Source organism: Gopherus evgoodei, chromosome 8 (assembly GCF_007399415.2).
Source record: "Gopherus evgoodei ecotype Sinaloan lineage chromosome 8, rGopEvg1_v1.p, whole genome shotgun sequence".
Lineage (NCBI taxonomy): Eukaryota > Metazoa > Chordata > Testudines > Testudinidae > Gopherus > Gopherus evgoodei.
This window is the reverse complement of record NC_044329.1, coordinates 31,790,526-31,803,275: the sequence shown is the minus strand read 5'-3', so window position 1 is coordinate 31,803,275 and position 12,750 is coordinate 31,790,526. Positions and strand designations below refer to the sequence as shown.

The following is a 12,750-nucleotide window of genomic DNA, read 5'->3' as shown; positions in this document are numbered from 1 at the left end:
TCTCTAAGGGTAGCTGACTGCATGCATCCCTTCCAGCTGTGTACAAAAATCCCCAAAACACCAATGGGTTTCACCTTTCGGGCTGAAATCCTGGCCTCTCTGAAGCCAATGAAAGTTTTGCCAGTGACTTCAATAAGGCCAGAATTTCACACATAACATTTTGCTAAGTGTCCCAAAATTAGAGTATTTTTTCTCTCTAAAATAGCTATTACTGCATCTGAACTAGCCTTTGAAATGGAATATTTTAAATAGCAGATTGCAAGGTTTTGTTTGTGTTTTGCTTCTTCCTTTAAGAAAGTCTAACAAGTTCTTCAAAGCTGTGCTTGCAATTGTGCTCTTTCTGAACAATTAGAACCCAGAATGAATGTGCATTTAGAAACAAACTCAGCATTCTACTCACGTGGTTGGTCAAAAATAGATTTGATTTTCATGTGCATTCTCTTAGGATGGGACATTCTTGGTGAGAGACAGCTCAAGAAAAACTAATACACATCCATACGTACTGATGGTATTATACAAAGATAAAGTATATAATATTCAGATTCGTTACCAGGAGCAAAATCAAGTTTACTTGTTAGGAACTGGCCTGAAAGGAAAAGAGGTACAGTATGTTTCTTTCTTTGCATCACCTCCACCCCCTTTACCAGTCTCCAGCAGCTTTACCAAGAAGAATGTCGCTTAGTTCGCTAAAGGTAGGGCCGGCTCCAGGCACCAGCCGAGCAAGCTCGTGCTTGGGGCGGCAGAGTCTACGGGGCGGCATTCCGCCCAATCCTAGGGCGGCATGGCTGCTTTTTTTTGTTTTGTTTTGTTTTCCGATCCGGCCTCCCTGTAGGGGTCGGCAGCATGGAGGAGGGGAGCACCCTGCTGGGAGCAGGCTGCATGCTTCATCTGCCCTTGCCGGTGCCAGGTCTGCAGCAAGCTTGGCAGGAAAGCCCGTGTCCTTCCCTCCCTGCTGACCGGAGCGGCACGGAGCCCTCCCGGCAGGCGGCATGGCCGCATGGCAAGCGCCCCGCTGAAGCCTTGTCCGCCTCCCTTCTCTCTCTCCCCCAGCTAGCCAGGGCACGTCTGCAGTGCAGGGAGTCCCCCTGCACTCTGGTTCCGGCTGCACCACAGGTTGTTTTTTTTTTTCCTGTTTTGCAGCTCCAGCTGCGCCAAAGGGGTTTTTTTTGCTTTGCCGTTCTGGCTGCCCTGATTTTTTTTATTTTTTGCTTGGGGTGGCAAAAAAGCCAGAGCTGGCCCTGACTAAAAGTATTCCAAATATAAACTGGTGTAGTGAAGAAAAGAATGAGGCCCAGTGACTCAAATTCAAGAAAAACTGATTGCCTTATAATACCTCACAACTTCATTGGGTGGGTGAAATTTTGGACAAGAATGTTCCATGGAGATATCCAAGATGGGAAGATCAGTATTGGAAGCAAATTCATCCAAAACTTAGTCACAAGAGAGCATGAAATAGTCACAGTCTAAATAAATACTATTGCTTTACCCTGAGAAGTAGTAAGAATCCTGATGACACCCTTCCCCCTCCCCCGCCTTTGTTTTTAATCCACAGGATTTTTCTTCAGTGGCAGATATTATTGATTACTTTCAAAGAACGCCCCTTCTGCTGATTGATGGAAAAGACCGAGGTTCAAGAAACCAATGCAAGTTAACATATGCTGCAGGATCTACTTAGAAGAAAGCTTAATGTCTGTGATCGACGGTCTACAAGAGTATACAAACCTCATGATATTTCCATTTGTATTCAGTGAAATGAAATTATGAATTACATTTTTTTCTTTTAATGAGAAAATATAATTCTCTCATTTTAAAGTGTGTTTTTAAAAAACAGATTTGCAAAATACTTTCTACAATGTATTTATTACTCTCCATTGTTCATACACTGCATGAAAACTCTTCATGTGAATGATGTCATTCTCCAACATCCATCTCGCATGTGAAGTGTTCTCCATTCCATATTATAGGATTATATGTGGTTTACATAGCAAAGAATTACATTGCTTTCTTATAAAGCAAAACTGTGCAAACTATTGTTCATGTCAAGTTTATGGTACCAATTACATTAAGCTGCAAACTGAAATCAATTAATATCTGTATAATGCTTGTACAGTACAGAGTAAATTCTAGTGACTGTTATCCGTACTGAAAGATTGTATTGTTTATTTTGATATATTTTATGTAAGTTGATAGAAAATTGGAAAAACCTTGTGTAAATTGAGTTAATAAAAATGCCATATGTCACAGTCCACTTTTCAGTAGAGACCTGCACTTTCTGGCTACATTTATTATAATGGTTGGAACTATGTGACTTGTTAGTTTAATGGTCTATACGGTATATGTTCCCTCTTCTACATCATCTAGAGACAACTTCCATTCCCAAATCTGTCCCTGCATATATTGGGTCCCAACAATGCATAACCTTGAACCCACTCCTTTCTGCAAAGAACAGGCTCTGAAAATGGCAATGTAAGTGGGTCTCACCTCATCTAGTGATAGACCCTGTCTCTATCTCAGTTTCCTTTTTCTCAGAGCTCTCAGAAACTGTTCCTGAGTTTTGTGCATATCAATAAACATACCTCCCAGGATCCCGTACATGAAAACAGCTCAACAAACAAAGACGGACATCCAATGCCTAGCATCAGGTCTTACCCCGTTTGATCGGGGAGTGAGATCACATGGCTCAGCCACCAATTGTACTCTATTGATACAGGACAAGAGAAAATGAACTTCTTCTGACCAGCAACAGGAGCCACAGGCTGGACCCCTAAACAAGTGCAAATGGCATCTCCCCTCAAATACTCACCTGCACTGGCCTATCCAGACTACTTTCTTCTAGGATTACCCTTCCTCGGAACCTCCTAATTCCCTCTTCAGGAATTTTGCTCCTGTTCTTTAGTGCAGGTAGCTCCAGTCAGGCCTTTACCTTTAGCTGGTGCAGCAAACCCAGAGCTAGGTCCCTCTGCTGTTAGGTAGCCTTCAGGAACCTCCTTCCTGGAAGTCTGTCTCCTTCCATTCTGAGAAGACTCTCTTTTATATAAAGTACAACCTTTGGCTACCATCATGTGATGTTTAGTCACCTGACCAAGCCACAGGCTTTACACCAGGGTTTCTAAAATAGGGGTTGCCGCTTGTGTAGGGAAAGACCCTGGCGGGCTGGGCCAGTGTATTTACCTGCCCCGTCCACAGGTCCGGCCGATTGTGGCTCCCACTGGCCATGGATCACGGCTCCGGGCTTTCAGCAGCTCCTATTGGCCCGGTGCAGCGATCAGCCAGACCTGCAGATGGGGCAGGTAAATGCGCCAGCCTGGCCCACCAGGGGCTTTCCCTACACAAGCAGCGACCCCTGTTTGAGAAACCCTGCTTTACACTCAAACTCATTACCCAGGAAGCAGATAACTAAGAGGGTGGGGCTGATAGGCCTGGGATAGGTGCATATTTTCTGTCTTAAAATATAAACTATAATTCAGAATCAGTTAAAAATATTAGGGCCCAGAGTTTTTCCCACTGACTTAATAAGGAACAGGACTGGTCCCATTGTTTGCCTATCTTATATTTAATTCCATTTTCTGGCATGTGTATGGTTTGAGTCTTGCATCTAAATTTGTCAGCTTTATCCTTCCATTAGTATCTTGTAGCTGGCTGCATTAGGGGGTCACTACATGCAGAGGAATGGCTTTCAAGAAGTCATCTGCCATTTTACTCATAGCTATAGGTTTGTAGGAGGAAGACAATGGGACAAATTGAGGGTCATGCCATTTTCTTCCCTCCCAGTGCTGTTTTCTTGCCCTTGAGCTCATCTAGGTTTAGCACCACCTTTCCCAGTTGGGAAACAATGATCTAGCTGGTAATAAATACTTCTAATTGTTACCAGTTGGTCTTGATTCAGATCAGTTAACTTGACATGAAAGACGTCATGTTCCATAAACAATTTCCTGAGCCATCTAGTTTCCCATGTCGCTGTTCTCAGCAAACTCAGCTGTTTAATAAAAAGGGGGATTTTGGAAAATGTATAGACTATGGACCAATTATTTTCCTTTTTATTATTTTAGTTGTTTCTGAGTTATTCAAAATATTTGTTTTTCACATATTGATACATTCTTCAGATACTACTTTTCATACTCTGATAACACAAAATGTCATATTATAAAAGTTTCAACCAGAGCAGAAAACTATGCTGAAATTTTAATGGCTCAAAGAGAAGAATTGTTAATGGAAGCATCAGCATGGAACTTGATGGAATTATGTAATTCCTCAAAATCTGTTTTCTTTTCTTCTACCTCCCTTGAAACTGTGGTCTTCACAGGATGACTGAAGTTCAAAGTAAGGTCACAGAGCAGCAGTTGGCTTTTCACTGTTACAAAAAGTACAATATGAACTTCAATCATGAACATTTACTGTATAATAGGTATTATGTGTGTGACAATTTACTGCAAAGGTGTTTTGTTTTTTTTTTACTGTAGAGTATTCTACATTTAACTCTTCTGTAAATTAAAAGGATGATAGCAATTTTCCAAGGCATTTAAATACAATTTGCTATTAGCGTATTACTATATATCTTTTGTTAGGAAGCTATGATATGTACTTGCTGAAGAATTAACTGTTATCTAGCAGGACTTTTTCATGTTTGACTAATATGATCCTATTTTTTGAACAGTAAGTATGATTTTATTAATTTTTCACCATAAGGGGACAAATTCTTGTTTCATTATAGAGAAGGAACAACATAATCACAAAATCTGCATGAGTTCATTAGCAGCTGTGAAACGTACTCAGAGCTAAATAAAAGAGAGAACAAATTGTTTAGATAAGTAGATAGATATATTTCAAGGGACCACTCAAGGTGAAGCGGCCTGTAAGTGAGTGGACTCACCCCTGCGGCGCCTCCTGCTGGTCATCCATGGGAATTAGCTCTTCCAGCATCCTAAAGTGCCCCCTGCAGGCTGGTGATCTGCCTTACCGCTGGCTCCCCTTTCTCTGGGTTGCTGCCCCCAGGCAGTACCTCTACACTCTGGGTCTCCTCACCCAGGGGAACCCCACCCACTACACCCACCTTGCCTCTACAGGCAGAGGAAGAGTGACTGGGATCCTGGCTCATTGCCTCTTATAGGAGCTAGCTGGGCCTGATTGGGGCTTGGCCACAGCTGAGCCTACCTTCCCTAATCAGCCCAGGCTTCTTGCCTCAGCCACAGCCCTCTCCTGGGCTGTTTTCCACTTCAAAGGGTAGGAGTGGGTAACTACCCCCTACATGGCCCATTAACAGTCCACCAGTCATGGAAGGGAAAGGAAATGGGGAGGCAACTGGCAGGGGCGGCTCGATGTTTTTTGCCACCCCAAGCATGGCAGTCAGGCGGCCTTTGGTGGCATCGTCTGCTGGGGACGTGGATTCGGCAGTGTTTCTGTGGGTGATTTGCCAGTCCCCTGCCTTTGGCATACTTGCCACCAAATTGCCACAAAAGCCGCAGGACCGGCAGACCTCCCACAGGCATGCTGCCAAACGCTGCCTGACTGATGCCCTCACAGCAACCAGCACTCCGCCCCCTTGCAGCTTGCCGCCCCAGGCACGAGCTTGCTGCGCTGGTTCCTGGAGCCACCTGACAACTGGGGTGGGGGGTGGAGGGCGTTGTTACTGGGTTACAGATTGTTATAAAAAGCCACAATTCCAGTGTCTCTATTCAGTTCATGAGTTTTAGTATCTAGCAAAGACTGAATGGAGACACTGAATGTGAAGTAGCCTATTAACACCCCTCCAATCATGCGGCGGGGGGAGGAGAGAAAGGAAGGGTTGTGGGGGCTAGGGGGACAAGGGGGAGTAAGGAGCTGGGGAGAGGTTATGGATTGTTATATCCAGTGTCTCTATTCAGTTCATGAGTTTTAGTATCTAGCAAAGACTGAATGGAGACACTGGATATAACAATCCATAACCTCTCCCCAGCTCCTTACTCCCCCTTGTCCCCCTAGCCCCCACAACCCTTCCTTTCTCTCCTCCCCCCGCCGCATGATTGGAGGGGTGTTAATAGGCTACTTCACATTGAATGGTCGCTTGAAATATGTATTAAGTACCACTAAACAATCCTTGCATTTAGCTGTGACATTCTGAATACGTTTCCCAGGCCTGAAGAAGGGCTTTCTGTAAGCTTGAAAGCTTCTCTCTCATCACCAGAAGCTGGTGCCATAAAACATATTATCTTACCCGCCTTGTGTCTCTAATATCCTGGGACTGACACATCTACAACAACATTGCATCAAACAATTCAGTCATTTCCCCTTTAGTCTGATGATAGATACACTCAGAATTACCATTTAGTTTCTTCAGCTCACTGGACATTTTATCAATATTTTTAATTGCAGTTTCCAGGCTAAACTGCTTGTCAGCAACATCACTCTTAAACATCTATAGGAAAGAGAAATAACATCAGAATTGGTATTATATATGTGCAATCTTTGAGCATTAGTAGTTTTGAATTTTTCATTCAATTTTTTTTAAAAAATGCATATTTGAAAATGAGTGACGTGCAAAAATCTTTTTTTAAATGTTCCAGTTTTCATCAAAACCAAAAATGTTGGTTTTATTTTTTATTTCCCATCAGGCATTACCACTTTTTCTTTTATTCCTTTTTACAACTCCATGCAATAGAATGAAAATTGTCCAGGGTTCTCTCTCCTCCCCCTAAATGGAGTTAACTTAAATGTTCAGAAAAAAAATACTCCTTTTTATTATTTTAATTAAAGCAGCTTAGCAGCAAAAACACCTAAAAATCAGCAAGATTCTTATGAGGTTTTCACTTTCATTTGTCTGTTTTAAAAATACCCCATTGTGAGCTTATAAAAAAAGAATGAGAAAATGTAATGCCAAAAGATACTTAATACACTGAAACAAAGCTTGTAATGAAAACACAATGAGAAATCCTTGAGGCACCTTAGAGACTAATACATTTATTTGGGCATAAGCTTATCTACACTGGCAATTAACAGCAATTAACAGCACTGCAACTTTCTCGCTCAGGTGGGTGAAAAACACCCCCCTGAGCGCAGCAAGTTGCAGCACTGTAAAGCGCCAGTGTAAACAGTGCCCCAGGCTCAGAGCTACGCCCCTGGTTGAGGTGTTTTTTTTATGGTATATTCACATTACCTGCTCATCGAGACGTGATAAATCGATCCCCACTGCACTCCCCGTCGACTCCGGAACTCCACCAGGGCAAGAGGCGGAAGCGGAGTCGACCAGGAAGCCGCGGCCGTTGATCCCCCGCCGTGAGGACAGGAGGTAAGTCGAAATATGATGCAACAACTTCAGCTACGCTATTCTCATAGCTGAAGTTGTATGTCTCACTTCGACCCCCTCCCAAGTGTAGACCAGCCCTTAGAGTAGCCAGCTACCACTCTGAAACTTCTAATGAAAGTTAATCCTCAATTATACATATTAGCCACAAGATGGAGCCGTTACAAAATTAATATAGAAAGAGAAATTAAATATATTAATGAAAAGTTATACCATATGACAGATGACAGATGCTTATTAATACGTATAAATATCCTGACAATTGTACTCTCTTATTTTATTGCTATGATCCTACTACTCATTTTTCATCTCCTGACCAAACTTTTCTTTTTTCTTTTTTTTAGTTTTGGGGGTGGTGAGGGGATGGGGGGGCATTTTTTGAGAAATAAGAGCATTAAACCATTTGAAAGCAAGTAGCAAATTTTAAGACTTTCCAATTTTTAACTGCCTGTACTTCTTTTAAAACAGAGCTGCTTCCAGAAAAACATACACAAAAAGAAATTTCAGATGCATCAATTTATTCTTGTCATTGTAAGTTTATATATAGTTTGTGAGACTCACCTTGGAAGTGTAACAAAGTATAATAATTTATTTGGAAAAGCTCTGGGAAGTTTCCTAAATGAGCAATATGTTTATGCCTCTAAGCTTTCTTAGGTGATAAGTTGCAACAATAAAATCAAACTTACCTTGAACATAGATGTTTTGTCCAGTTTCTGCAAGCTGCTGGGGTTTTTTATCATGTAAACGTCATTAACCAGAGATAAAGGAGATCCTAAAGAGAAGGGGGAAAGTGTGCCTCATACTTTTGCAGTAAAGTAAAATATCTTTGCATTGCAGACACAAATTAAAATGTAGGACTGGGTAACACTGATTACATTTTTATTTTCATTAGTGTCATTTCAAATGAGTGAGTGCATTTTTTAAGTAAGAAATCTTTTACTTGTCTAAATCTAAATGTTTCTATTAGATGTTTGGCCTTCCTTTCAAGTGCTACGAGTTAAGAACTGACCATAAACTACTGAAAAGGTACCTTTGCAGTAGTTCCAGCCAGGACCCTGAGATCAAAATTATGAACATTCTGAAGGTTGGCCTTCAATTCCTCCTATAAAATCATAAAACACTAATAGTCTGTGCTTATATGACACCTTTCATGTAAGAATCTAAAAACATTTTACCCAAATGGGTAATTATCACCAATTTACAGATGGGTAAACTAATGCACAGAGAGAATATGTAATGTATCCAGTGTCACAGAGGAAGTCCGTGGCAGTTGGGAATAACCACCAGATCGCCTCATACCCAGCCTCCTGGTCTAACCACTAAACAACACTCCCTCACTTTGACATTTAAGTTTGTGTCATGCGTCATCACTGGAAACAGAAAGTTTCTTGACCTTGTAGGAGGGGAACAGGCCTGTTTTGATGTTCATGAGGTGCCTGTATGATTCACAAAAGCTGTACACGGTGAAAGGACCTGGATTTGATCTGCTCAGGCCAGCCAAAATGCATACAGCCATTTTGATGGTCACAAGAAGCAGAATATAATGAGATGAGAGCCCTGTGGAGTGTTTGCAGAGGGCTTAATATGAACACGAAAACCCCAACACCAGTGTTTGCCTGAAGGGAGTCCCCCTGTATGGCCTTGGTTTGAGGGTCTCCTAGTCAGGACTGTGGGATACAAATGAAATCAGTGAGGTGCAGCTGCAGGGAACTCAGACACAGCCCCACCGCACACATGCACAAGCTAAGGTGCAGCACAACTCCCTGAGGGCTGGCTCTCCAGAATCACATAGCCTCAGGCCTGAACGTTATGCCCCTGAGGAGGGCCCAGTTTGGAATAAGTAAATTCTAGGGGCGGCAGTGCTGGGCCCCTGAGCACTCCACCACAGAACTTGCCCTCCTTTCTACGCCCTGCTGGAGCCCCGTAGCTCCCCAGCAGGCCTGGGCCTCCCCTCACACAAAGCAAGATAAACCTGCAGCCCGGGGAAACAGGAAGTGCCATGGCTTCCAGTGAGCCCAAAGCAAGGCATGCTGGGAACTGTAGTTCAGCTGACAGCCGTGGGGAACTGAGTAAGCAGTTTTGGTGACCTCTAGGCACCAAACAGCTGCCCCTCCCCAAAACCGCACAAGACCCTGTTTATACCTTGTGCTGAGTCCAAACACAGCCCTACATACACAGCCTTTAGGGGACATCTTTTCAACTTGTTCTCTATAACCATGAAGGCCAGACATTTATTTTTAAGTAAATAAAACCTGAAATTTTCACTTAAATCAGATGACCCCAAGAGATGGGGTTTTACAGGGGCTGGAGAGGAGGGAAATAATAACAAGCTTTGCAGGAGGATTAAAGAGGGAGGAGGAAAGGTAAACGGAATAGAGATGGCAACTAAAGAACTGTGTTAAGATTAACATCTACTGAAAAGGGTTCATCTCATCATATTGAGACATTATTTATATAGAAAACCAGACTGGCCTCTGGAGATTTGGAAGTTGTTGCACAGTACAGCAGCTGACTCCTTAGCGATAACTAATTATTTTCCTCTCTACACATGAACAGAGGTGTGTAGATTTCATTTATACTGATTTCAGACCTTGTCAAAGACCTGGCTTGGATTAGGACAAGGAAGGCTCTTTGCAACATTATCCATACTGGTTATAGCAAATACCTGGCTTCCACCAAAACCAGCAAGAATTGCTAAAACAGACACACAAGGGCAGAAGGTACAGAGCAAAGAGGGTTCAATCAATATTGCATTGCAACTGGTGTTGAAACAGTAAGTATAGAGGGATTCATCCTTTTATAGTTGCTGTTCTCTGAAGAACGGATAAACATCGGCTGTGTAGTACTTGTGGCTGGTGACACTGCACAATCACTTTGAAGAGGAGTGGTTGCTAGCAGTACTGCTTAACATATGTCAGGCACTAGGGCTGATCAATGTTCATCTTCACTTAGGCTTCCTGTTTGGGCATTACTGGGAAGAGGGACCATTGGCACCTCAGAGGAGATTGAGCCTGTAGAATTTCTCGTGTGCATAGTAAGTAGACATACGATGAGATGAAAAGGCAGTTTGTTTGTGGTTTATTTACACTTCTATTCTCTCTCTTCCTCTTTCTGCTGCATGTTTACACAAAGTTTTAACGTGGAATGAAAGTGCCCTACGTTTAACATTTCATGACAGTAGTGAAAGCTAAAATACAGTACAGGTTAGAACCCCACTTCTTTGTGTTGAGGAACAAGTTAACTGTTAATGTAACTGAGAGAGACAACACCCTATACTGCTCAGCCTGAGGTTTCTTTGAAGCCGAGAAATGCAAAAGAGGAAACACTTCACATATATACCAGTTCCGGTACTACAATCATGCAGTTTACAAAGTCCTCAAAGGTCCCACAGAAACACCCATGCAAGTGAATTAGTTTTGTCCTTTCCGTGGATCTGTAAGGAAAAAGACAGCTCCTTAACTCAGGCTCTATAGAAGTTGGTGATTTTTCTGGAAGGGTCTGTGAGTGTGGCTATCTACTGTGTGCAAAGACAGTATAGGTGCACACAGAATGTGTGAGGATCTCAGTGAGCAAAACCTCAAATACAACACAAATTTGTGATGTGGGATTCTGAAATTTCTTTTAACGGTTTACAGCTATAATATTTGCTTTAACAAGACATGTAGCACAATGCTGAAAATGTTCATTCTAATAATAATCTATTCAGAAATCATTTAAAAGCTTGAACTTGAAAACATTCCACTTCCAGAGTAAAATGCATTACAGATAGGTTCAGTGCAGCAACATAATTAAAATGAAGGTACATTAATGCCCATGTTGCTATTATGAATTCCAGACATGAAGTGCTCCCTTTTAGAAAACAAATTGTTTAGATCATGCTGGATTTTCTATTTATTCATGATGGATGGGATTCACAAAGTTACTTAGATGCCTCACTCACTTTGAGATCAATGAAATCAAGCACCAGGTGCTCATCTTAATTGCCATGATAATTGGCAATTAAAAGTTCTAATTTTCAATCTCAGACAGAGAATTGCCAGCCAGTTTGAACATTAACTCCTTTTTGAGGAGACCATGAACAATAACAAAAAAGTATATGATGAAGAATATTGGAACTCTATTTTGATATCTGAATGATATGACCAAACAAACCACTAGTAAAATATGCTGTGGCCAGTGAGTGAAAAAAAAACATGTAAATGACTGTCCAAAGCCTTTACCCGCCCACTGCTAGACAAATACTGTCTGGCTACTGCGGTCTGTCTGGCTAAAGGTGGTTTCTAAGTCCACAGTAACATCAGGCTTTACAATATCAGTAGCAATTTCATTTACTTCTGTACCTCCATCTAAACAGGTTACATTAGAAACATCCTGTGTCTGCATTACAGTTGATTGTTTTCATTTATATGAAAATATTTTTTAAACAGTATCAGTACCGTAGGCTTATGTTCTGTAGTCTGCGGATTCCTCAGCAGTTGCATATAAAGCTGTTGTGAAGTTGCTTTTATATTTTAAATGGTACTTTTCAGTTTGGATATATTATAATTTAGGCTCAAAAATATCTGGCACTAATGTGTAAATATTTAATGCATCTTAAGACAGAAAGATGTAATATTTAACTATGGGTGTAATCTTCAGTTGAAAATGCCTACTAATATTTTCCCCACCCACTGCACAAAATAATGTAGGACAGAAATAATCTCACTTACTTTGCAGTAGCATTGCTAGCTGTATCTTCATTTTTACCTTGTACTAATTCAGGCAAGCAACTATGGCTCACCATGATTAGTAGGAAGTACAGTATATTCTGCACAGGAAACCTTCTTAGTATTAAGCCAGTGTAAGCTTTGTTTCCTTAGCAATAGCACTTTACTCCTCTGAAATAAACTCCATAGACTGGTATGTTGTGTTACGTTCATACCTCTCCACCAATCAGCTCAGTTCCACTTGTGCAGGCAACAAAATAATTGTGTCTATACTATAATCTCAGCTAAATAAATAAATAAATAAAGATAGATGTGTCTTAGTGTTTTGTAAGGAAGTCTTTACTTGATTTTGAACAAGATTAATGATTTCTAATAAGTCACTAAATTTAGCCGAAGATATTGAAAGGATAAAACAGCTTTAAGAAACTCTCACGTACTAAATTTATATTTAACTCCTCGATACACAATTCCCACTTCCTCCTTTTCTGTTTAAAGAATATTTGTGAAAGGACTCAATTTTGGAGTTCACTACCCTAGTCCCTTCTAATCTTCTTCAGGCACTTCCATATCAAGGAAAATTATACATTATTTTTCCACTGAATCCATACATACTTAAATCATTATTTAGGCTCTCAAATGTGATTGGTTCCCACTAACTTTAACCCTTTCCTCTTAAACACAATGAAGCTTTACACTGGCAAAGGCATTTCAGTTTGTAGTTTTGACTGAACCTCCACTGTGCTGATTGGCTCTTTGGTCCAACTCTCC

General features: G+C 41.3%; 2 protein-coding genes across 3 annotated transcripts in view; one reads left to right on the top strand and one right to left on the bottom strand.

Moving 5' to 3' along the window:
• Positions 1-2,259, top strand: part of LCP2 (lymphocyte cytosolic protein 2) — a 60,571-nt gene extending 58,312 nt beyond the window's left edge. For both annotated transcript variants that reach the window (XM_030572282.1, XM_030572281.1), the window contains exons 20-21: positions 446-601; positions 1,553-2,259. In XM_030572282.1, the coding sequence (XP_030428142.1) occupies positions 446-601; positions 1,553-1,675 (279 nt within the window). In that variant the 3' untranslated portion in view covers positions 1,676-2,259. The remainder of the gene's footprint in view (positions 1-445; positions 602-1,552) is intronic.
• Positions 2,260-3,304: 1,045 nt separating this feature from the next.
• Positions 3,305-12,096, bottom strand: C8H5orf58 (chromosome 8 C5orf58 homolog). The gene is made up of 4 exons (XM_030572607.1): positions 11,986-12,096; positions 7,963-8,048; positions 6,298-6,391; positions 3,305-4,351 (listed from the first exon to the last, which is right to left on the bottom strand). Exons 1-4 carry the CDS (start codon positions 12,014-12,016, stop codon positions 4,191-4,193), a joined length of 372 nt encoding a protein of 123 aa, XP_030428467.1. The 5' UTR covers positions 12,017-12,096; the 3' UTR covers positions 3,305-4,190.
• Between the last annotated feature and the right edge of the window lie 654 nt (positions 12,097-12,750).